Below are 25,952 nucleotides of genomic sequence, written 5' to 3'. Positions count from 1 at the left end.
CAGGGCACAAAACGGGCAGAATACTCAAGACCGAAAGGGACGTTTTCTGAAACAGTGTCTTTTGCACTGAAACAGGAAACAATAGCTCTATGGAGCAAATCAGTTCGCCAAGTCCATTAACCCAATTTGAAGAGCTTACCGCTTTGGAAGGAACAATAAGGGGAATACTGACGACTCAGCAGTTCGAGCATAAAGTGTTACAACTGCGATAAGGCCGGACATATCTGAAGCAATTGCAGTATATTACGCAGCCCACAGAAGATGAACCCAGGTGGAAGAAAGCGATGCGCAGAGACTGACAATGTCGCTCCCAATACACAGCTCTACGGTGCGAGAACTGGTTTCCACAAATGTATGCTCCACAGCCTCTGTCTCGTAAATTGGACAGAAAAGCAACAGCTTGACGATAAGAGAACTGTAAATGGTCGTTCCGGAAAGGTCGTTCACACATTTTTATTGGCTTAAACCACGGATGAAGACATAATTAGCGTAAATTTCATGCCGCTCCACGGTTTTATTTTGGATTTGGATAGAAGAGTTCTGTCGAGTCAAAATATGGAGATACCTTTAAGCGCTGGGTATGAGCAACGTACAATCCAGGAAGGCAACCCTAAGTCAGTGTCAAGGGATTCTGTCAAAATTTGAAGATAATGTGGAAGAAGGCTGTGGGACAGGTGAAGTATTGGTCATAGAAGCTTCTAATTATTGAAAGAACACTAGTAAAGACTGGAAAAGACAAGAGTGTTCCAGTAAGGGTCCTAAAAAATTTCAAGTTACCAGTTATTTTGGATAAAGGAGCTGTAATTGGGAAATGTCGGGCTATAGAAGCGATGGATCACAACAGGAAAGTGAAAAATTCCAGAAAGCAAACCCCTGACTTCATTAGGTCTTGGTTGCGACTGATTCTAAAGAAATGCGAGTGTTTAAAACAGAAGCAAAGTATCTTGGACATAAAGTGACAATTGAAGGCGTCAAGACAGACGAAGCACAGTAAAAGAGTGGCTCCGACTAAGAAATATGCGAAGTTTCCTAGGTCTGTGCACATGTTACAGTGGTTTTCTTCGAGGATTCGTACATGTTGTCGGGAGTCTCCATAAGCTCACTAAAAATAATTACGCTTTTGTGTGGCACAACGTACATGAGTCGTCTTCGTCTAACTCATATTGCGGTAGACCAAGACAGCGAGCACTGTATCGCTATCTGCTGTCGCCATCAAGGCTAATTCATGTTTTTGTTTTGTCGGTACATTTGCACGTTTAATATAAATTAGCAAATCATTTAAAATATGTCTTTGCGTTTAATTAAAACTAATTTTTTCACTTGTAAGCGTCGGCAAACAAAAACGCACAAAACCGCATTTGGAGGTATAATTATAATTCGTGCCTCCCAATTTAACAAGCGGCACTTACGGCACATGCATTCAAGGTGGTGACACTAGGTCAACAACAACGTTTTGCACGTTCGAGTAGAAAGCAAAGAATGAATTCGCATTTTTCATGCTGTGCTGTCTGCCGCATGACCACGGCGAAAGAAAAAAAGCAAATTTGCTAATTTACCGATACCATCTTTAGTAGATTCGCATTGACCATTTTGATTAGTTTCTTTAATTTAAAAATCAAATCACAAATTATGAAATCTGAATATTTATAAGCAAATAACTTCTCTTCATTTTGTGTGTTTATTTGAAGAGTCTTAACACATATGAATTTAAAATTAGTTTGGCTTTACCAATTTTTCTAAACGTTGCTTTCAAGTAACCGAAAACGTTCTCTACTACTCTCCTAGACTTGCAAAGTTGGTAATTAAAAATCGTTTCGCTGCATCTGGCCGTTGAGTTGTAAAGCCGAATAGACAATACAATACAATATAAACTCCTGTGGTCAATGAGGGCTAATAAAACCATTCAGTACCAACCCTTATAGTTATAATAGTATACACCATCACTGATTGAGGGTCTTATTTCAATCTATCTGAAGGTAGTTAAATTTATTTGAGATCTTTCAACATTAGTCAAATTATACACACTTACCGACAGCATCCAAACAATGTGGAAATCCAATTCTTCAATTTTTTCTTGGGTAAGAAATCTATTGGGCAAATACGTAGGAGCGAGCTTATCCCAGACCGCTGAGCAAAAGTCATGTAAAATATTTTATATGCTTCCTTTTGATACCCCGAACAGTCTGCCGATCGCCCTGTAATCAGCTGAGGAACCAAGGGCATATAAAGCACTCGCGATACGTTTGTGTAAAGGGATGCAGTTTTGCTAAACATTGCATCAGTTTTTGCAATGGAAGTGACTTTGTTACCTAAAAAGGCGAAGGAATCCCGGCTTATCCTAAAGCGCTGGATGGAAGGAATGTCTAGCTCCCAGAACTTGCCGTGCCTCACCTAAATTATACGGTCACCCGTTGATTATTGTATTAACTAATATAAAAAAAAGCTGACATACTCTCAAATGCTTACGTGTGTCCATAGACGCTTTGGTCTGAATAGAATTGACGTATGTGTATTGCTGCCATAGCAGCTAATTGCGCAATTAAATTAGATATTGATTATATGTATAAACAAACAAAACCTCCAAATATTCCACCATTCCACTATGAAGAAAAACGTTTAAAACGGTTTTGTCAGCTGATTTTCAATTTGCAGGTAATCTCCCATATGTGAACGGGTAGATTAGTTTTGTGGATTTATTGGTAATTACTGCGTCACGTATGCTTTAAGTTAGTGGTTGTCAAAATCGGGAAAAATAAAGTAGGTTTTCGGAAGGCGCTAACTTCCGTGTTCTTTACACTGTGGTAGATAACTGTTCATGAACACTCACCAACGAAGAAATCTGAGTTTTTTTATAAAACGGGGTCAACCGTTTAGTGGTCTCTCCTAAACTAACCTGTAATTTTGTATTTGTTGCAAATAAATATTATAAAAATTAACATTTTTATACATTTTCCTAATTGAGTGAACGCAAGTATAAAGTCTTATTTTAAAACAAATAGATTCTTTACCTAATGGTTTAAACTTTTTATCATTTACATGATATATAATAAATAGAGTGAAAGTATATTTGGACTCAAAATATTTCAAATTTTAATTCCAAAAAATTTAACGCACTGTTACATCTATTATTAAAACATCTACTTTCAAAAAATTAAGCAAATTATGTACATATAATTAAACCTCCAACTTTATTTAATTGTTTAATTAAAGAAGATGTGATACTCCAATCGCAGATGAGAACTCCGCCTTGATCTGTTTCCACATTTTTTAAATTTTCATATTCGTTTTCTCACACAAAACAACTGCAAAAACAACTGTTCTATCTGCTGATGAAAGTGGTACTCGCTAAAGTTCTTGTGTGATATGCAAAAATGAGAACTCCGCCTTGATCTGTTTCCACATTTTTTAAATTTTCATATTCGTTTTCTCACACAAAACAACTGCAAAAACAACTGTTCTATCTGCTGATGAAAGTGGTACTCGCTAAAGTTCTTGTGTGATATGCAAAAATGTTTGCTTAAAGCTCAAAAAATACATATCTTGCCAAATACCTCATTTTCGAACACAGATCTGAAGTGAATAAAAATTGTACAACAGAGCCAGTGAAAAATTTTGCAGGAGCATAATTAAGAAGAAAACCAAAAAAAAGTATGTACACGCATAAAAGATACGTTGACCGAGCAAGTGGAGATTAGACAAAGTACAAAAATAATCCCAGCCGGTATTGACGAGTGTTTCGTTCTAATATTATTGATCCAATTTCTAATATGCATTGATCTCAATTGCAGAAGTGAAATCAGCAAAGACAACTATTTTCAATATAGTTGTTGCATTAAACACACTTTTTCCCCATAGAACTTTTCTACTGAATGGAACAGGCCCTTAGTTGTAAAAAACTTTGCGTGTAACCTATTAATGATAGAATAAAATATAACGCATCTTCACGCCGTGAATCAACACAAATGAAAGCTAATGACGAAAGAGGAAGAATAAACTATAGCAAGGGAAAATAGGATTTGGCGGCTTTATTCTCATTCATTCTTTTACAATTTAACATGCGGCATTTAATTTTTATAACATAGTTTAATCTAAAAAACAAAATATTCACCAAATATTTACAAAGTAGTCGCTTGGACATATAGAGTTTTTTTTTATTTTCTATCAAGACGTCCCACATAATAGCTGGTTCCGTCAATTTCGTCAAAACAATGTAGATGGTGCCACCTTTATATGCACACATCGTGCGTGTAGTCTATGAATAGTGATTTAAGTGGCTTGTATAATACACATGGCATCACTGCGAATTCTAACTACTTTTAGATTGAATTAATTTTCTGGTGTCTTGCAAAGGTTTGTAAAGTTAAAATAGTTTGTTATCCCTGCAATATACGTTTTACTGGAAAGAAATAGGTGGTTTTTGGTATTGTTATAAATATTGGAGTAAGCTGCTATTTACCTGTGTGTACAGTGTTCTTGGTACTGGAGCCTTTCGTAAGTAAAATCGTGTTTTCAATGTGGAATATAATAGGGATCTTGTTAAACTTAATAAGCATATACTCGAATATTGATGTACTTTATATTTCAATTAGTTCTATCGGGAATGGTAATAAGTAATAAGATGTGGGTCGCGTAGCTGGATGATTTGTGCGTGACTACTATTCGGTAGGGCCAGGGTTCGAGACATACTGTGAATATGAAACGGCAAATGATAAAAAATGTGTTTTTTCTAATAGCAGTCGCTACTCTGTAGAGAATGATAAACTTCGAGTGCATTTAAGTCATGAAAAAACTCATAAAAGCCTATCTGCCGTTCGAACGCGACTCAAAACTTAGGCCCGCTCAATTGTTGATCACCACAAGTTGGAGGAGGAGCTGTGTCAAACATTGAACAAAAAATGTACGCGCCAATTATATGTATGTATTAGTGCTTTAGATAAGCTAAACTAATAGTTTTTAAACTGTTCTAACTGGACAGCAAATTATTAATATAAAAACTCACATTGAATTATTGTGTGAAATCCTTAGATTAGCAGACCCTCTTAAGTTACAAAGCTCACTTTGCTATATACATTTAAATTTCTGAGATCTTTTACCCAGCTCATACATATTCTGCTGGGTGGCTTTCGGCAGAGTTACGTTGGTGGATTTTTACCGTACTTAACCCTCCGTTGGGCACCCGGGTCTAGTCAGACTTTTGTACGTGAATTTAATATACTATTTCTATTATAGCTAACAACTTGAGATTCCACGTATATAACCTTCCAAGGATATAACCTTTTAAAAAGTTAAACAAGTTGAAATTCACAATACCGAATATTTTATCATAAAAAATATGTACCCAATCCGCTTAAAATATTTATGATCAATCAGTACCCTGTACATACAGTACTTCTCTCCCTCCAATTAGTGTTGCGCTCTTAATGTTTTTTCCACAAATGGAGGGACCTATAGTTTTAAGCCGACTCCGAACGGCCAATGAATTTTTATGAGGAGTTTTTTTCGTGGCAGAAATCTGAGGTTCGCCAACCGAGAGGTCACCACTATTTGAACAGACTTTCTGTCATTTGATGTTTTATGCACGGTGACTCCGAGCTGTGCACTTCCGAATGGTAGTCACGCACCAACCCATTCATTATACCTTTATATACATACATATATAATTGACGCTTATACCCTTTTTGGGTGTTTGACCGAGCTCCTCCTCCTATTTTTGGCGTGAGTCTTGTTGTTGCTTCACAAATGGAGGGACCTACATTTTCAAACCGACTCCGAACGGCAGATATTTTTTATGAGGAGCTTTTTCATGACAGGAATACTCTTTGAGGTTTGCCATTGCCTGCCGAGGGGCGACCGATATTAGAAACAACTTTTTCTTCATTTTGTTCTTTCGCCGAGACTCGAACCTACGTTCTCCCTGAATTCCGAATGGTAGGCAAATATTAATATTACGAAAATAAAGCCACTGATTATTAAATTGTTCGCAACGTAAGTAACTTTAAGTATTGAATATGTAGCCGTTACTTCTTACTTTTTTAGCACATCGTGTTGACATGGAACTCTAAGATCAGAGAGAAATGTTGCTACTCTACGCTTTAATATACCAGAAAGATTCTGGCACAATCTTTGATAAACTTTGAAGGGGAAAAAAAAGTCACTGCTGCAATAGTCAAGCCGTGGCGTACCATTCGGAGGCTCTTGGATATATGTCACAAGCATAACTATTTGTATTTATTTTATTTAAAGGAATGTATATAAATTTAGGAATTTAGCGCATTCTTCCTTTCGTATGAACCGAAAATATTGCGATTTTCATGTCGACAAATACGTGCTGTATTATTGGACTCGAAATAATAATAAAAAATTTATATATTTTGATATTATTTAAAAATAACATTTGTCACTACATCACATACTTAATAGACATCATGAGTCCAACTTAGAATATGATTAATTATAAAATATATTTTTGTGATAAATGACGATGGTGGCCGAACTACGTTAATCGCTTCAAGCTGCTTATGAAATTCATCAGGTGGCTAATATCTAGGTCTGCCCTATCAGGCGTGGCGATGAAATGAGAGCCAACATGCCTAAATCTTAACCCCGCGAGAGAAGGATAGCTAAGGAAAAGATGCTGAGATGATTCCACCTCATCCTCTACTTAGCTGGAGCAGGGTGCTCGATGACAGAATTAAAAGCTAAATTAAAAAAGAATAACTATTACAAAGAAAGACAAGACTTATTTTATTTTTTAAACTTTATTTCCTATTATATACTCCATAGGCGTGGAATTGCCCAACAGAATTCGTCTAAACCTCGAGGACTCATGGCAGTCCCCCACGCATTATTCACGATGAGTCCATGATGAAGATTTAATTCTTCTATCTTTATTAAATAAGTGCGTACACAAGAGCTGGTTGTCCATTATTAGTAGGGATTTTTTCGTTAGGCAGCGTTCGATGTGATTCCTCCATGAAAGCTAAGTTATCTCCCGGAGTGTAGATCTCAGACCGCTCTCCTCAGGTTCCTGTAGGATATCTTTGGCCGGGTTTCGGTGAGAGAACTGAATGTGTTTCTCCAAAAAGGAGTGAACTTTAAGCATCCTCCCATCGAAAATTCGATATCAGTTTGGAAGAGACCAAAGTGAAGTCAGTCCTGGCCGTGGTAATGAAAGTGGGATCCCTACACCTGTTCTACCATATATAAAGAAGTCTACGATTAAAATCAATTCAAAAAGTGATTCACATCATGTGTTCATCCGAACTTCTCCCGCATGTGGGGTGGGCATTTTGCGTCGGTACCTATTATTAAAATATAAATAAATATTTTATGTTATTTAGGAACAAATTACTTTTTAATGAATTGTTCTTAATGAAATGAAATGAATATAGAAGTGCCTGTCTTTAAAATACGAATATAATATTCATATACTCTTGGTGCTAAGCTAAAAACATTGCTCATAAATTTGATAATGTCTTCGGTTCGAAAGCAGAATAAGATTGCACTAGCAGTGGAATCGTCGAGGAATTTTCTCAACACTACTACTATATGTAACATCAACAAAAATGTATGACCGCCGTTCTTCAAATTTGCCAAATTATGGGATGAATGCACCATAGTTCATAAGAAATCGCTCAAATAACTTGACTAGACTCTGCAAAATTTTCGAGAAAAAGATTATCTGATATGAGGCGGTCTCATACCACTTGCAGGGGAATTTCGCCAATAATTTATGATACCACAGTCAATGCTCGCACATGAATCGAATGCGTACTTAAAAATATCGTATCTGTAGAAGCATGCAGTAAAATTTCACTCTCCACAAATATGTGTGTTGATTTACTGCAAGACACGTTTGCCCAAGGTAGGTAAGTAGGTGGCAGACCGTCTTCAAACCAACTCGTGATACCACAATTTCGAGCTTCTCCTCGTTAAACCATTTTGTTTTAAGCGCCAACCCGTTGGTCTGGCTGACACTTATATCTAAGGTCATCAGTATAATTCAAGATTGATGAGCTAAAGTATCTAAGCATATTGGCATGCCACACAGGGCTGTGACCAAGAAGATGTCTGACTGATTTTTTCTCATTCTTGCAGCTTCTGCAATAGTCGAAATATGATAAATTCAATCTTTGAACATGTTGAAAATGTTGACTTAGGAGACAGAGGCCTGAGATTAGAACGAGACGTCCCATTCTGGACAAATTCTTTTGTAGTGGCACATGTCAGACTATCCACCCACCCAGTTTGTAGGTTGAGAGGGGCATACTTATAATCTCCAAATTAGGAGAAAGGCGACTAGGAGTGCCCTCTCTCGCTTATTCGTCTGCCCTACATTCCCTTGTATGTAACTATGTCCTGGCATCCACATAAAATGGATGCCGAAATATTCTGCCATCTCGTTAAGAGATGTCCGTCATTTAATAAACTTATATATTTAACAGTGATCTACACTCATTAGTTTGGATTATCGAATTGCCACTGTAGCTTGTTTGAAAGGTGGCCTTCTCAAACTTCTCATTAGAATTTCAAAACAATACATACATTTAAGAGTTGTAAAATAAATATGTACAAATGTATGAATGAAGGCGTGATCGAAGACACGCAAGGAGAGAAAATAAAAAAAATAAAATAACAATAAAATTCTTTTAAATCCAATCAATATGGAAGACATTAATTTACACATGTGATTTAAGATTAAACTTCAACCGTAATAATCGTGGCTTAAAATTATAGGTTTTTGTATAAAATATATAAATTTGTATTTGCATAAATGTGTAGGTGCATTTCAAATGTACTCCAAAAGTATCCTAACCTAACCTTATTTAACTGAAATTAAATGAAGAACCAACTTCAGCGAGTGAAGTGCTTGAATGCCGTATGAGAATAATGTTCTCGTATAATAGTACCATAGTTCCTGTGTTCCACTCGCCAATCGAGTCAATCCTTCCTTAACCAAGGAAAACCTACTCGCCTACTGAGGCGATTGATCCATCCTATTCCTATTGACTCCAGACTCGTTTAGCTCATCCCTCATTTCTTCTTCCATACTAATCGAATGGTCGCCATTGCCAATGCTCTCATTTTCGTGGCCACCATTCGTGCCATTTGCACCGCCGTTCATACTATTTGCATTTGGTTCATCTGGCAGCATATCTCTCATATTTTATTTCTCGGCGTATTGGGACTTACGGCACCGGGTGAGGTGGCACCAAAACCTGGCTCCACAGACTGTGTGCGCCTAGCATCAGTGGTAAAGCTCATTGCCGGCGTGCCATAAACGTTATGCCGCTTTGACACTTCTGTGGTCATTGCCATTGTTGTTGACACTACCACCAGACGACACGCCACTGGTCGGGGGTGAATTTGCAATGGCCGAATCACTAGACCTGTCGTTATTGCCATTTATTATGTTACCGCCATATCGATTATGCGCCAAATGTTGGCGTTGTTGATGAACATTCATTAATGCTGCCCGGTTGTTCTCTTCGCGGCGTGCCAATGAATTGATGATGCTGTGTACATCTTCGTCATCTTCTTCATCTTCATCATCAGTGTACGGCGGCAGATTGCCCGTCTGTTACCGAAAATTGGCCGCTGCAGCCATGTTGGGTGGCATATACATGTAAATGGTAAATTCATAGAGCCGCCATTAACGTTCCCATTGGCTCCACGTTTCGACGACTGCGATCGATTTTGAAAATCGTTGGTGGCATACGGTGATGACCGGAAGCGAATCCGAAAGATTTAATGCCTCATTCTGTTCGTTTGGCGTTCCCCCATTAACGCCAGATGCTCGTCCACTAAAGCCTGGTGCTGCACCACTGACACCAGCTGCTCCTTCAATAAAACTAGGTGCTCCACCACTAAAGCCAGGTACTCCACCGCTGCCGCCACATGTTATCCCACTGATGCCAGATGCTACCCCACTGATGCCAGGTGTTCCTCCACTGATGCCGCCTGCACGAACAAAACTCCCTTGAGGGGATGCACTCATCGCCGCTGAATTGCCATTGCCATTGTTGTAGATTTGCATGAAAGCGAGATGAGACATTTCGAACGGATTTAGTCCCCTGCTTCCAAACATCTCTGAACTCAATGAATGTTGACGCTGATGCCTGATACTGACCGAACCACTTGTGCCAGTTTCACCACCTGAACCATTTGGTCCACCATTTGGACCACTGGCACTAGCCAGACTCACGCCCACCCTTCCCGTTGAATCGGCTGCTGCTGCATCGCCTGCACCAGTGTCGGCAGCATTGGCGCCAGCGCCCTCTTATCCAGCTGCTGCAGCGCTATTCTGCTGCCGTAAATAGCCGCCTGTAATTCAGCAAGTGTGCTAATATTCTTCTTTTTGCATTCGTATTTACATACCGCAGTATGTCCTTCCACTTCAATTGCTGATAGGCGAGCAGTGATGAAATTAGTGTCAACCCCACCCCCACCAAGAGATTTAATCGACGCTTGGCTATTTAGAGTCCATTTAGACAGCTTTATTAGAGTGGTATGCATTAGATCGCTTAGAGTTCAAAGATATTTGCCACTTGTGACAATAACTATGTCATTTGCGTAAACAATTACTTTCTAGCCTCGACTATCAAGCATTAAAAGCGATCGTTTACCGCCAGGTTCCACAGAAGTGGAGAAAGAACACCTCCTTGAAGAGTTAATGTGAAAACTGTGTGAGCGTACAGTAGGAAATTATTTTCCGACTAACTAGTAGGTTACGTCGCCAAGTTAAGCAAGCCAAACAACGTTTTATTTGGAGATTGATCCAACGCCCATAGTTTTTAGAAGGAACTATGACGAGGTGATTGGTCTAAAGTTCTTCTGAAAGACACGCGCAATCTTCCCTGCTTCGGGAATAAAAACTATCACGTTGGCGCAAACATTTCAAAATAACTTTTGGACATCGAAATACGGTAAAGTTGATTGCTCAACAAATAACATCCAACTTTTGTCAAATCCAAACCGTCATGAAGAAAGATTTTATCCGCCAACTACCACAATTCAGGTTGGCTCCGAGAATGCCGATTTTAGCTCCAAAGAATGATGTCAACAAACTATTTTGTATTATAGAGTCGTGTATAGTTAAGCGTGTTGACCTCAAACCGCTTATATAAGCTCGAGTAGCTTCTTTGTGTGCTTGCTTTTCATGTAAATTACCTAGGGTTCTTTTGAAGTTCGGTTGCGTCTGATAAGTCGAAAAATAAAATGTATAAAACTAATATGAAAAAATATTAAAAAACTTAAACATATTTTTGATAACAAAACAAAAAACTCGGAAAGAATAAAAATCCAAATTAGCATATTTATGGAAAAGAATTCAACTTGAAATTTAACGGTTCATTTTATTAGTTTCGTTGCTGGTTATTATAGTTTGAAACTAACATTTTTTACAAAATTATCATTAGTAATGATGATTTACAAAAAAATTAACTAACAAAGAGTGGATGTCGATGAAATAATGTACATTGTTTTTTTAAATTCCTTTTATAAAATAAATTCATATTATATAAAATATATCTTTTATATATTAAATTTTGTTAAAATTTGTATATGACTGGTGGAGTAGTTAATCGATTTGATAACTGAAAAAAGTAATAAAGTTTAATTCAGTGTTAGTTATTATATATTTTTGTTACAGATTTTCCATAAAATAAATGTTAACAGTTCAGTTATAATATATCATTTGTGATTAATTAATCAGCAATATAAAAAATGGGTTTGTAACATACATGTATGGGGAATGCTGTTGGAGTGACAGTCCTTGACCGGACATAAATCCGGGTCGTTCCGGTAACCAACTGTCATGGGAACGATGTGTGAAAAATGTCTTCTTCATCAGATGTATGTTAGGACTTGTCTTTTCTATTTCTGATCTATATTTTTCAGAAATTCGGGTTTACCTGATACAGATTTCCTCATAAATATAATATTAAATTCTTAATACAGTGCACTCGCGATAACTCGAACTAATTAAAACAGGCGCTGTTCGATTTATCGAATTTGTTCGACTTATCAATTGAGTGTGCTATGTTAAAAAAACAGTCATCGATATCGATTTTTTTCAATTAAATTTATTTATTTATTTACATATGGATATGAACATGAATATGTTTAAAATAATTAATTCGTTTCAATATTTTTCATCAAATATTTGGCAGTCTTTGTGTCAGTTACACAAAAAAGTCAGCTTTAACAGAAAAGTTAGGCCGAAAAGAAAGTTGTAATGTGTGTTTGTCTTTTCTTGCCTGCAGCAATGTTGAATATGACTTTTTCACGCAGCAATTGAAGAGTGTTAACCTTTGCGGGGCTTACTTGTTCAGTTGTGGCACACTGAATTACCTTATTGATAGAGCTAACTGCCTCCTCAGATGATATCCGCTCACATGTCTCAGTTGTGTTGTTAAACTCAGACTCAGAATCACTAGTTTCAATTATTACTTCTGTGTCGGTAAATTCGGCACCATCATTCCATTTGTTAACATCATAAAGCGTAAATTCGACCTGTAAATTATGTTTTTCATGTTATGTTCTTTCAAGATGAGTCCACTTATTGGGTAATTCTTTTTTCTTTGGGACAGAAACCATTTGTATAAAGCGGCTTTCATTTTAGGAAACTCAGAAGCTTTTAAAGTTCTCCTCTTCCCAGGACCCAAACACGTGTTGTTTACTGCTTTTAAAATTGCCTTGTCTTTCTTTTTTATAAGACTTATGGTGGACTTGGCTACCCCATATTCCTTCGCTAGAGAAGTAACACTACATCCACGTTTAATTTTGTTAAGGACTTCAGCCCTCTCTTTTAATGTTAAACACTTCAACCTTTTACCATCCATTACTCACATGCACTGATACACTACAAATGACAAATTTAAAGCAATTTGGTCAATCCAAGATGTTGTTCCCAGAAAACTAACGGGATATTAACGTCGAAATATTCATATGGACAATACACTAGTATACATATAATTTATATACATATACTATTACATATGTATGTATGTACAAAATGTACATGTTTGAAAAGAATGTGTGTACAAATAAATTTGTTTTTTTGTTCGAGTTATAGCGCTTTAATATTGTTCGAGTTACAAACTAGTCAATAGGGAAAAAAATGTGTTCGAGTTAGCACGTCGTTCGACTTAGCGGCTATTCGAGTTACCGCGAGTGCACTGTATTTATTATATATATATATGTTTACATAAATATAATTGGCGCGTACACCCTTTTTGGGTGTTTGGCCGAGCTCCTCCTCCTATTTGTGGCGTGCGTCTTGATGTTGTTCCACAAATGGAGGGATATGAGATATTTTTATGAGGAGATTTTTCATGGCAAAAATACACTCGGAGGTTTGCTATTGCCTGCCGATTTATTATAGCCGCATTTAAATTGTATGAGGTGGGGCTTGCACCTTTCTAAATTTATCCAGCGTATTTTAAGCCAATTTACTGGGAACCCTGTGACGGTTTCTTTTCTGAAAAATAATAATTTAATGTAGTATATAAGTTTTGTATAAGTAGTAAAAAAATCTCTGTGGGTCATTTGAATTAGATTAAATGGCGCTTCCTTTTTACATGTTTTGATTATATTATATCAATCACCTAGTGAAAAAATTTTGTGAATTGTTTTCGCATGTGACTTAACAATGAAAAAATCTGAATTGCCCAATGATAGGTGATTCAAAAAGGTAGTTTCAATGAACTTAAGACATTTTTAATAGTATATGTTTTGGCCAAACAAACATGTGGCTTGTATTTTTAATGGATTCATGGCAACCAAAATTATAAAACAGCCGTTCGCTAATTTTTAGGTAAATTCAACTTGAAAAAGAAATTTTATTTTTTGAAAGTTCTTGGTGCATTTAAATTGCGTTATTGAAACGATTTTAAAATTGCCTGTGAAATAAATTACTTATTTATTATTCAATGGCTAAAAATGTTGTTTAATGGTGCTAATATTTGTTATCCAGAAAAGTAATTAGAAATATATAAAACTATGACTGTACCACTATGCCTTGACACTTAAATTTTAAGATTTTTCAAAAAGTAGAGTTAATCGATTTGTGCACTGATCGGCTCATACATCAAAGTAACTTTTCCACATACATGCGTATAAGAAATTATAAGTTGAATCAATAGAAAACCACTCTGTTTTATTATTAAGAATATTTTGGGAATGTTTCCTTGAATCAAATTTATTTTGTGTGATGATGTAAAAGCAGATATATACGAGTAAAAATGAAAATGATTTCAAACTTTTTGATATCGCTCGGAATTGAGAACATCATCACGAAAAGGAGTCTGAATGTATATCGTTTTACTTTTCAAATCGAAATGAAACGCAGAACACGCATAAAAATTTGTATGTTGATATGATGGAATTATTTAGCTAAAAAAAATTTTTTTTAGGAAGCGCAGCATTCGTATTTTATTTTATAAAATTTTATTTCATATTTTGTTCGAACATACATATACCGCAGAATTATCTGATATTATTTATTTAGTATATCTTTAATGTTCTTGCCCTTTAATCATATTATTAAAATTGACTTCAGTTTTAAACACTGTGTCTTAGTTAAACTAAAATATTTTATTTTCAATCCAACTAAAAAAAAGTATTTGTTTTAAACATTTTGTAACAAGTTATTATATTTAACATTGGTATTGAGCGCAAAAACTCAAAACATTGATATAGACAAATATTGTGCAGCAAAACCTGTAATTTTGTAGGTGTCCGAATCGTGTTCTGTCATATAAGGCTATCGGATCATATTCCGATGTTTAATGGGTTTCCTGTTGTCAATTTTGGATACTTCGGCATATGAATATGGAATTAATTATTATTTTTATGTCTTCCAGGTTCAAAGGAAAAAATACTCAAAACAACAGTTTCAAAATGAATGCTCAAGTGGCTCTACATTTGATTAGGGTGTTGGAAAAAACGGTTTCGCCAGGTGAGTGAGAGATTTATTAATATTATATTTTATATTTGCAAAAAAGGTATTCGAATAGCATTCAGTATAGTATATTACATCATTTCGTTTTACATGGCAATATGGGCACGAAAGATGATTTTTAAAATACACATAAATGCTAACGAGAAAATATTGTACAAGGAAAGCTAAGCCAACTACAAATTATCACATATGAATTAAAACACATAGAATTTTCTAAAATATTAAGGATTGCTGAAATGGTTAGGTTAGACAAAATCTATTGTAAACGCCTACTGTGTATTATGGGACTTTTTAAGCACTTCGAATGGATAGTAAACAGTGGTTTTGTTGTATTTGCCTCGTTAATTTAAATGTGAACCCCTTTTTCAGAAGTTAATCCAAAACAAAATTTGATTTTATTTTTCAAAGAGGAAAGGAAGACAGCAAAATTTAAGATTACTTCAAAAGCAGGAGAAAACATGGAGAGACGTTTTTAATTATTTGGAAATGGAGGTTAAATTATAAGGAAAATTCTTGAGTGTTGAAATACAGCTCCACCAAGTTTCATTAAATAAATCATTATTTAAATTAAACGTTTTTTAATGGTTCTGTTAGGGGTCCAAGCTCCTCCTCCTATTTTTGGTGTGCGTTTTGATACTGTTCCACAAATGGAGGGACCTACAGTTTTAAGCCGACTCCGAAGGGCAGATGTTTTTATGAGGAGCTTTTTCATGGCAGAAATACACTCGGAGGTTTCTCATTTCCAGCCGAGGGGCGACCGCTTTTAGAGAAAACTTTTCCTATTATTTGATGTTAAATCATTATACTTAGCTTAAAATTGCCAATGCGGCTTTACACTAAACTCGACCCTATATTTCCAGGAGTAGACTACATGTTTTCAAAGGAACCTCAATCCTATAATTTCGTGCGGAAACCATATCACGAGTTCCGTGTACAGTTATCTCATCCGCAGTTCGCCGCAATGCTTCAAGTACTGAAATAAGCCTAATTTCGACGTATTCAGAAGCGGTCGAAAAGGAAATATGGCATTACCCGACCTGTTTCGGATCGAGGGTCCTATTTGGCGTTGGGCTGACGTACTAAATGATTACTTCTCTCTACTCTACTGAACATTAAGCAAAATTTTATATTAACATATCCTTCACTTAGTTTGTGTATATTTGCAGTAATTTGAATTTTTTCCAAAAAAAAAAGAAAAAACAACGCATGGTCATTTATTTTTTGACCTGGTTTTTATTTGTTTATTTAACGATTCGAGATATTCGTTACTCTGAATCAATGTATACCTGTAGTATAGGTAAAATAGAGAGGAAGGTCTGTTAAGATAAGTATCCCCAGGGTAACAAATAGAGTGTGAAGATTTTTCTCACTAGTACAAGGTGATTCAATAGGACCGCAGAAAACACATACAAATTTACTGAAATGATTGATGGCATTTATGTACGAAACTCATATCAAAATTTTCCATGACTTTTGTATATTTCTGGCTGTATATTATTTATAACGCGTGTGATTTGGTTCTTCAGCTCTGGAATCGCCTCGGGCTTATTGGTCATACTTTTTACGTCGCCCCAGAGAAAGAAATAAATTCTGTCAAATCGCAATCTAATTCAGGCCATAAAAAGTTGTTTATCTTGTTATGTTATATGTAACGTTCACCGATCACCGTAGATGCGTTACTGGTATCGTTTGCGACACCAAACTATGACTCGTGGGTGCATAGATTATTCTTAAATGACGTGTGGATTTTCAGTACCTCAAATGTGACAATTTTGCTTGTCAACGTATCCCTTTAGGTGAAATGTGTTGACAGAAAACACGCAATATGCAAAATGCACTTCATATAGAATGACCATTTTCATAAAAACTTTGTATCACTTTGTGCCTTATCTATGACTAAGTTTGCCAATAAATGTGGTGCCGATTGTCTGAACAAAAAAATTAACATGTCACAAATAATTGCAGTCCAAAATCTGCCTAACAGAAATACGTGTACAATATTTTTAATTCAAATTCATTAGTGGACAAGAATTAGAATCAAGTTTAAGAGAAATGCTAAATAAATTGATTTTTTCTTAACTTTTTAGACAAAAATGAGCTTTTATCAGCAAAAAATTTTTTGGAACAAGCTGCTGAAGAAAATCTTCCTGAATTCTTAAAAGCACTTTCGGATATATTGGTATCTGTTAACAACAGTCCAGTAGCACGTATGGCTGCAGGGTTGCAACTTAAAAATCATTTAACCAGTAAAGATGAGACTGTTAATCAACAATATCAGCAACGATGGCACCAATTTTCGGAGGATACGCGCGAGTACATAAAGAAAAATGTATTTGGCTAATTGTATAAATTTTTGTACTTTACTCACGCAAATTTTATTTTTAGATCCTTGCTGCTTTAGGAACTGAAAATACTCGACCTTCCTGCGCTGCACAGTGTGTTGCTTATGTAGCCGTCACAGAATTACCGCTAAAAGGATGGCCAGTTCTTATTCAAACGTTAGTCAACAAAGTTGTGACCGACAATTCCAGCGAAATGGACCGTGAAGCCGCCCTTGAAGCTATTGGATACATCTGCCAAGACATACGTTATGGCGTGCTAGAACATCAGTCGAATCAAATTTTAACAGCTATTATTCATGGAATGAGAAAACTGGAGCCGAGCAATCACGTTAGGCTAGCAGCCACAACGGCTCTACACAATTCCTTAGAATTTACCAAAGCTAATTTTGAAAAAGATCTTGAACGAAATTTTATAATGGAGGTAGTTTGCGAAGCAACTCAATCTCAAGACACACAGGTTTGTGTTGCCGCTCTACAGTGCCTGGTTAAAATTCTGACACTTTACTATCAATACATGGAACCTTATATGGCCCAAGCTTTGTTTCCTATTACTTTGGAAGCTATGAAGTCTGAAAATGATCAAATAGCTCTACAGGGAATCGAATTTTGGTCAAATGTCTGCGATGAAGAAATCGATTTAGCAATTGAAACTCAAGAAGCGAATGACGCTGGACGTGCTCCCATTCGAGTATCAAAACATTACGCTAGAGGCGCTTTGCAATACCTAACACCTGTATTAGTCGAAAAACTAACAAAACAGGATGAATGTGATGATGAAGACAACTGGAGCCCAGCAAAAGCCGCATCTGTTTGTCTGATGCTATTAGCAACTTGTTGCGAAGATGAGATTGTTCCATATGTTTTCCCCTTTATCAAAGATAACATAGAATCACCTAACTGGCGTTTTCGCGATGCTGCTGTTATGACCTTCGGATCCATTTTAAGTGGCTTGGAAACTAATACACTAAAACCTTTAATAGAACAAGCAATGCCTACACTTATACATCTAATGTATGATGAGAGCGTAATAGTTCGAGATACTACGGCATGGACATTTGGACGGATATGTGATGTAGGTTTCTACTAATTATTCAAATAGTTAATTTTTTTGACGTTTCAGATTGCCACAAATTTTTCTTCCCATTTAGATTTTATGTTTTTGCCATACATAGGAATGAAAATTGTTATGTATATTTAGAACATATATTATGATATTTAGAGAATCAACAACTACGCTATCCGAAAATAAGAGTTCTTTTATAATATTTCTTTATCTATGCTAATATTGTAAGAGATTTGTTGTAATGCCACCATATTCTGTTCATGCATACATCTTCTGAGCTCCTTACGCCCATATTTGACTAGCTCTTACAATAGTACATTAGCTTTGGTGCCTTTGCTATTCTCTAGCCGCGTTATTGAATTTCGTATTTCATCTTGAGACCTCAATTTCGTTATCAATAATGTGGGTATCAAGGGTTTCATCTTCTAGGTATGCCAATGAATTTTCGGGAGTTTTTCCTATCGGAAAATTTCGGAAGCACTTTGATTAGCCTCTATTTTTTCCTCAACTTCTGCTAACGCTCACACCTGCCTTTGTTTTGCTGAAATCCGAAAAATGCATCTTGAATGCATTAACTTTAATGACAAATAAATAAATTTCTTTTCCTTGGTTTCTTGGATATACTTTTATTTTCAAATGTTTCGTAGAAAACCCTGAGGATGTTAAGGTTTCTTGCGCCGTCTACTTATCACAGTACCTCATCCAAACTCAGCTCTCTCAATAAACCTAAAATTGAGATGGGGTTTGCTGAGCGCATACGCCTGTTTGCCGATTGCATTTTGTAGAGTTTGGTGCATCGTATGATTGTTGTTCTTGTGGCATCCTTAACCGGATGTAAAACTAGATCGGTCAAATAATGTATGCTCTAATGTTGTATATCGTATCCGTAGTATTTTTCTTTCGTTTTTCATTTAATTTTTTCATTTTATTAAATCTATGATTACAAAACCTTACAGGTACAAAATGAAGATAAGACTTAAAAGTAGTTATCCGTTTCATTTTCATTTCGTTTTATTTAGTCTATGGCATGACTGGCATATATTAAAGACTTGAGGTATACAATTTTACTTAAAACATAAATATTAATAGCATATCACATAATAGAGTAATAGAAACTAACAGTAAAGAGCGTTAATAGAAGCTTTAAAAACAGATCTCGGAGATGAAAAATCATTTTTTTTAATGTTATTAAACAAAGTGCTCAATTATAGGTGCATGAGAAAAATAATTAACTGTTAACACATGGAGATAAAGTAGATTTTGAACAAGAAGAGCCTTGCTGGGTATAGATGAAACATATGATCACGTCGTAAACAATTTTAAAAATTTGCTCAACATTTTTGCAAAGAACTGAAGATTAATTTAAATTTGGAAGGATTTATTTTATGATTTATTATTTTTACTCGAACCTATGCCATTTGCTCAGCAAATCCAAAGAATAGTTTCGAGCTCAGTCACCAATACTGGATTTAAGATTAATATTTATTCATTAATTAATGGCAGTTCGCTTTTTTGTTGCTTTCCATATACACATTTATAATATACCATTCGGTAAGGTTTCACTGGTCTCTCTAGAACTTTGATATACCCAGCAGAATTCACCACAGTGGGTATCAAGTCCAGGGATAATCAAATAGCATGCATAACTTATGACTAAGTTTGCAAAGAGAAGAACATAATTATTTCTTCTTTAGTTCTAGAGAAGATATGTTTAATAAATTCCTTTAATTCACATCTTAATTAACAATTTAGTACATAATCAAAGGGATAATTAAATATTCTGAAGATGCTGTTGATATATTTTGCAAAAAATTGTTTTGGTATATAATATCTAAACTGTATTTATTAGCGAATACGATTATATGTAACTATACATACATACACTATCCATTTTCGAAAAGCTGAATTCTCCGGGAAATTATTTGAACTTTGACTTTATGAATATGCGCTTCATATCTCATTCTTGCTTTTGTGAGATTGTTAAATGCTTGGCGGAGATGTCGTGAGAGAGCTTTTAATTTTGTGTCCGGAGCATTAATGCATGGTAGTCGAAAGATAACTAACGATTGTCTAACATTACTCGGGGTCGTCTTCTTTGCTTTGGCTAATTTCGAAGTAAATTGGTAAACCTCCATTTTTTAGTACTTAATTGTGTTATTCACCTTTACTCTGGAAAAGCTCATCAGCTCTGATCGTAATTTTTGTTATTCCGATCACCATAATGATTCCAATATTCTTATAAAGAATTTTTTCTTTTAAGTATTTTTTTCCTGAGTTCTTTATTCTTGGCGCTCCATATGCTTTTAGCTGTAAAGAATTTAGCAAACTACATTAAATAATTTTCGATTCTTTGTAATGTGTAGGAATGAATGACGAATTTACAAATAGAGTGGTACATCATTACGTGTTTTATTAGTTATTCTGAACAACTTTTTCCTGTTTTAAGCCAATAGTTTATAATGCATACCGTTTTTAGATTGTTCCAGAGGCAGCGATTAACAAAACCTACTTGAATACCCTTCTCGAATGCTTTATCAAAGGACTAAAAGCCGAGCCCCGCGTTGCTGCTAACGTTTGTTGGGCATTTATAGGTTTATCAGATGCCGCTTATGAGGCAGCCGAAGTTAATGAGGGTGAAACTCCAGAAACATATTGTCTATCACCGTATTTCGAATATATTATTACACAGTTGTTAGAGACGACAGATAGGCAAGATGGCACGCAGGCGAATCTACGAGCGGCTGCTTATGAAGCGCTAATGGACATGATAAAAAATTCACCACTGGATTGTTACTTAGTAGTTCAAAGAACAACTATTGTTATTCTGGAGCGGCTTAATCAAGTATTACAAATGGAATCCCATATTGCTAGTCACAATGACCGCCATCAGTTTAATGACTTACAATCTTTACTTTGCGCTACCTTGCAAAGTGTGCTTCGAAAAGTTCGCGAAGAAGACGCTCCCCAAATATCTGATGCTATTATGACTGCACTCCTGACAATGTTCAACTCATGCTCTGGTAAAACGGGTGGAGTTCAGGAAGATGCATTTTTAGCCGTTTCAACACTTGTTGAATTACTTGGGTATAAATTTGTTAAGTATATGGATGCATTTAAACCATTTTTGTTTATGGGACTAAAAGCTCATCAAGAATATCAAGTATGCTGTGCTGCTGTTGGCCTAACTGGAGATATATGCCGAGCTCTAAAGCAACTTATTATTCCATATTGTGACGAAATTATGGCTTTACTTCTTGCTAACTTATCCGAACCAACACTCCACCGCAGTGTCAAGCCACAAATCTTATCAGCTTTCGGGGATATGGCATTAAGTATTGGCAGTGAATTTGTAAAATATTTGAACGTTGTACTAGAAATGCTTCTTGCTGCTTCACAACTTCAGGTAACATAAATCAATTGTATTCAATACATTAAAAATTTATATTTACATTAAAAATTGTATACTTTTAGGTGGATCCAAACAGCTACGACATGGTAGAATATTTAAATGAATTGCGGGAAAGCGTATTGGAAGCATATACAGGAATAATCCAAGGTTTAAAGGGCGTTGAGCAGCAGCCACATCCTGATGTTTTTCATCTGGAGCCTCATTTAGCTAATATAATTGCATTTATCAAACGCATTGCTCTCGAAGGTGAAACCTCTGACTCAATGATAGCTAGCGCTGCTGGATTCATTGGTGATTTGTGCACCGCATTTGGACAACGGTTGTACCCAATGTTAGAAGATGTCACGATTACTCAATTTTTAGCCGACGGTAAGCGTTCAAAGGCAACGCGAACCAAATCATTGTGCAACTGGGCTACGAAAGAAATTAAAAAATTACGTGATGGGCAAGGGATTTCTCAGTAAAACGGAACAAGACACATAAAGTAAGCTTTTTAATTATATTGTAGTATGATATATTCCATGATATGTTATAAGTTCGTATTTCGCTCTCGTCTCAATAAGACTTTTGTGAACAAAACTTTCAAAAGGTGGAATGATCATGTACGCAGATGGAGTTTGATAATTAACTTAATTATATTACACATAAATTATCTCTATTATTATTCGAGTTAAAATGCTTATTTGACAATATCAATCATGTTATTTAAGCGGTTATCTCAATGCTGTATATTATTTTTGAAATGCTATATGTATTTTAATATACAAAGTAAATAGTTATTGGCAGACTTGCAAATGCAATTCTAATGTTCCATATCCAAACAAATCGATTTGCGAAATTTCTTACCTAAAAAGTGAAGTATATTAGGAAAAAGTGTTACGCAGGAATCCATAAGACCATTCGATTTATCGGTAATTATTTAGCTGAAAATTTGGGTGGATTTAGGCAACATATATAAGTATTAAAATTGTGTTGTTTTCTAAATCTTACATACATTAAAAAATAAAATCCACAACTCAACTTCATAGTTTGTTATTTAAAAAACTTCTTTTTTATTGTAAGTATAATGACTAGGCAGACACTTAAATATTAAATCAGGTTTTTTGTGCAAGACGTTTAATTATTTTAACTGAAGGAAACGTTAAGACTAATTTTGTGCTGTTAGAAATATTTCCAAAATTAAAAGATATATATGTAAATCAATATATTCAAAAAATAAAGTTATATAAAAGTTTGGGATATGTCAAACAAATTTAAACAAAATAATTTTACATATCACTAAAATGTCTGTTCTAAACGAGTAATCAAATTGAATGATTTGCAGTTCTTTGGAATCGCCAAAACTTCTCATCTGAAATCTATCTAAAAATTAACAATTTTTTATCCAAAATGCATAATTTGACTCAATTAGAAAGTAGCAATATTGAAAATACGTTAAATATGTCAAACATTTTTGCACTCGCTTCGAATTTTAGGTTATTATTTTCAATAATTGTTTTAGACATGGTTATAAAACAACCCAATATTCGACATATATAATGTGTCCCGTATACTTTAGGAATTTCATGAAACAAACTTTACATCTTTACTCTAAAATCATTTGCAATTGATATGAAATGGTGCTTGTTTGTTTTTGGATCCATAGATTTTTCGGTATAATAGATTAAACTCAAAATTAATAATGGTAAGCATGCGGCCGCCGTAGCCGAATGGGTTGGTGCGTGATTACCATTCGGAATTCACAGAGAGACGTCGGTTCGAATCTCGGTGAAAGCAAAATTAATAAAAAAACATTTTTCTAATAGCGGTCGCCCCTCGGCAGGCAATGGCAAACCTCCGAGTGTATTTCTGCCATGAAAAAGCTCCTCATAAAAATATCTGCCGTTCGGAATCGGCTTGAAACTGTAGGTCCCTCCATTTGTGGAACAACATCTACACGCACACCACAAATAGGAGGAGGAGCTCGGCCAAACACCTAACAGAAGTGTACGCGCCAATTATTTATTTTTTTTAAGCATGAGTTTAAAAAAGTTTAAGACAACGGCATTAGATAAAGGGATTCCATTTGAAGAGGCAAGTGCCATTATTTTATTTTATTTGAATCTATAGCTCAGTTGATTCCGAGCTGTCGTAACTTGAGTGGTAGAATTAGAAACTATTAATTTAAAAACGTGAAAAAACTAATTTATAAAGGAACTAGCTGAATCTTAATATATTACCTACATATATTTTATATATTTCTCATGACTAAGTGGTGGATTTGGATTTTATTAGTGTGAATTTCAAACATATTTTGGTTTTTCACATCTCTCACTTAATGAATGGTTTGAAAGCAAAATTTACTTCGACGTTCGGGTAAATGTCTTATTGCTGCTAGGAAATTTTCTTGCTTTCAATATAACCACATAAAACGGTATTAAATAAATTATTCGGTGCGCAAACAAACACTGATGTATGGAAATGGCATTAGTTTGCACTTTTTCATTTGCAAAATACTTTTTACTTTGACAAAAAAATCGTACTGCATTTTAAGTATTTAATATCCGTTTGTCGTACGATTAGTCATAAGCTTTGATTGAACCATTTTTATATATGTATGTATGTATCGACTTTAAATAAATCCGATCAACAACATACTGTACATAGCGTCAAGCTAATTGTTGATCGCGTTCGTATTGAAATACTATAAAAAATGAAGAAATTAATGGGAACAATTGTTAATTGACTATTACCCTTAGAAGAACAGAAGAAAATATCAGTGCTTTTACAATATATTATTTGTTCTTCTATTATTATCTGCTGTCACTGAAATATAATATGGGTATGGTAATTTATTTGTTAAAATTAAGTAAGACGTGTTTGACAAATCTTGATAAAACAGCTCAAAATGTGTTAAATGTTAGCTTTTATAAGTTTTGAAATTTTGTTCTGAAGGGTCTTATATGCATTTTTCATGTCAAAATATTCATTTTAAATAATTCATGGTTTATAAAAACTAATTATAAGGTTTATTTCACTCAAGTTTTAAATTTTATTACTGAAATATTTGTAACAATGAATTCTTGTGCAGACTAAGGCATTGATTTTTTTAAGAAATAAAACTTGTTACATAATCCTTATGGCATTCAGTACATGATTAAATTGAAAGATGAGTATAAGAATAAATAAAAATATTTTGAAGATTAAGCATAAGAAACGATAAAATGTTTTTAACTCACAAAACTGGAACTACAAATATAGTATAGTTCGTAGAACTAATCTTTCCGGCTGCTTCTTGTTAACATACTAAATTTGTTTTTCATTTACGGCCAAGTTTTTTGTTTTGCCATTTAGAAATAATGAAATTTCCATAATTGGACGTCGAATCCGTCACCAACCAAATGGATGTGCGCACAAATGGGGAGAAAAATAAAAAAGCAATAAGTTTAAATAGCAGAAACAAGGTCAAATGAAGAGAAGGTCAAATGAAGAAACAAATGAGTGGCACAAAAATAAAACCAGCAAATCACTGTGTAATCCAAGAAACGATGAACATCTCTTCAAAGTTGCAAGATATAACATGCATTGTCTGGTAAAAATTGGGAATTTTTTTTTTTTACGAAAACAAAATGAAGTAAGGATTCGGAATGTTCCGCCTTCGAAAAAGCGATAAGAAGCAAGTGCAATTGAATAACGAAGATTTAGAAAAGAAAGGTACTATTAAAAGAATTATTAGGAAAGATTGGTACTATTAAAACAAAACGTAATTTATGAAGTTAAAAATTTAATAATGAGATTGAACTTTTGGAATGATTTTTGTGATTAAAATGAAGCAAATGTTTTTAAGCTTAATTAAAACACATAAAAAATTATTTCTGCCATATAAGAAAAATATAAAAAAGTGCTAAAACAACAAAAGGGAAAGGTAAGGTAGGTGTCTGTAGCGGATCTGCATCCTAAATAAAAACAACAACAACAAATAAAAAAACCCGCGAAACAACATCAATAACATATACCGCTTGAACATAGTAACAGGAGATTCGCAAAATAATATAAGTACCCAAACATACGGCTGAGTAAGTGAACACATGAATTTACACGTATTTTATAAGTATACATTATTCAATTTGTTTTATTTATGATCGCCCAAGCGAAAATTTAGCGGTTAAGAAGCCTTGCCTTATTTAGACAACCCTC

General features: G+C 34.9%; 2 protein-coding genes across 4 annotated transcripts; one reads left to right on the top strand and one right to left on the bottom strand.

Annotated features, from left to right (window-relative positions):
• Nucleotides 1-4,247: 4,247 nt before the first annotated feature.
• On the top strand, nucleotides 4,248-24,907 carry LOC128865399 (importin subunit beta). 3 transcript variants are annotated; one of them, XM_054105739.1, is made up of 7 exons: nucleotides 4,281-4,491; nucleotides 14,865-14,959; nucleotides 17,050-17,291; nucleotides 17,348-18,376; nucleotides 20,844-21,770; nucleotides 21,839-22,260; nucleotides 22,340-24,907. In XM_054105739.1, the coding sequence occupies exons 2-6, from the start codon at nucleotides 14,902-14,904 to the stop codon at nucleotides 22,238-22,240; spliced, it is 2,658 nt and encodes an 885-aa protein (XP_053961714.1). In that variant the 5' UTR covers nucleotides 4,281-4,491; nucleotides 14,865-14,901; the 3' UTR covers nucleotides 22,241-22,260; nucleotides 22,340-24,907. The 3 variants fall into 3 exon arrangements, with proteins under 3 accessions (XP_053961713.1, XP_053961714.1, XP_053961712.1); XM_054105738.1 differs by having other exon boundaries at nucleotides 4,248-4,350; nucleotides 21,839-24,907; XM_054105737.1 differs by having other exon boundaries at nucleotides 21,839-24,907.
• LOC128864724 (uncharacterized) lies at nucleotides 9,284-10,054 on the bottom strand. Its single transcript, XM_054104474.1, has 2 exons — nucleotides 9,719-10,054; nucleotides 9,284-9,577 (listed from the first exon to the last, which is right to left on the bottom strand). Exons 1-2 carry the CDS (start codon nucleotides 10,052-10,054, stop codon nucleotides 9,284-9,286), a joined length of 630 nt encoding a protein of 209 aa, XP_053960449.1.
• Nucleotides 24,908-25,952: the final 1,045 nt, after the last annotated feature.

The sequence above is a fragment of the Anastrepha ludens genome, chromosome 5, assembly GCF_028408465.1.
Source record: "Anastrepha ludens isolate Willacy chromosome 5, idAnaLude1.1, whole genome shotgun sequence".
NCBI classification, from domain to species: domain Eukaryota; kingdom Metazoa; phylum Arthropoda; class Insecta; order Diptera; family Tephritidae; genus Anastrepha; species Anastrepha ludens.
Note: the sequence above shows the minus strand (reverse complement) of the source record. Positions and strands in the feature narration are given on the sequence as shown.

What these genes read in the sequence shown, in the direction of transcription:
- LOC128864724 (XM_054104474.1), bottom strand. Translation starts at nt 10,054, where the DNA reads ATGTCTCATCTCGCTTTCATGCAAATCTACAACAATGGCAATGGCAAT. An exon ending in ATTCGCTTCCGGTCATCACC is followed by an intron (nt 9,578 to 9,718) that starts GTATGCCACCAA and finishes TTTCGGTAACAG; the next exon opens with ACGGGCAATCTGCCGCCGTA.
- LOC128865399 (XM_054105738.1), top strand. Translation starts at nt 14,902, where the DNA reads ATGAATGCTCAAGTGGCTCTACATTTGATTAGGGTGTTGGAAAAAACG. An exon ending in CATTTGGACGGATATGTGAT is followed by an intron (nt 18,377 to 20,843) that starts GTAGGTTTCTAC and finishes TACCGTTTTTAG; the next exon opens with ATTGTTCCAGAGGCAGCGAT. An exon ending in TTGCTGCTTCACAACTTCAG is followed by an intron (nt 21,771 to 21,838) that starts GTAACATAAATC and finishes GTATACTTTTAG; the next exon opens with GTGGATCCAAACAGCTACGA.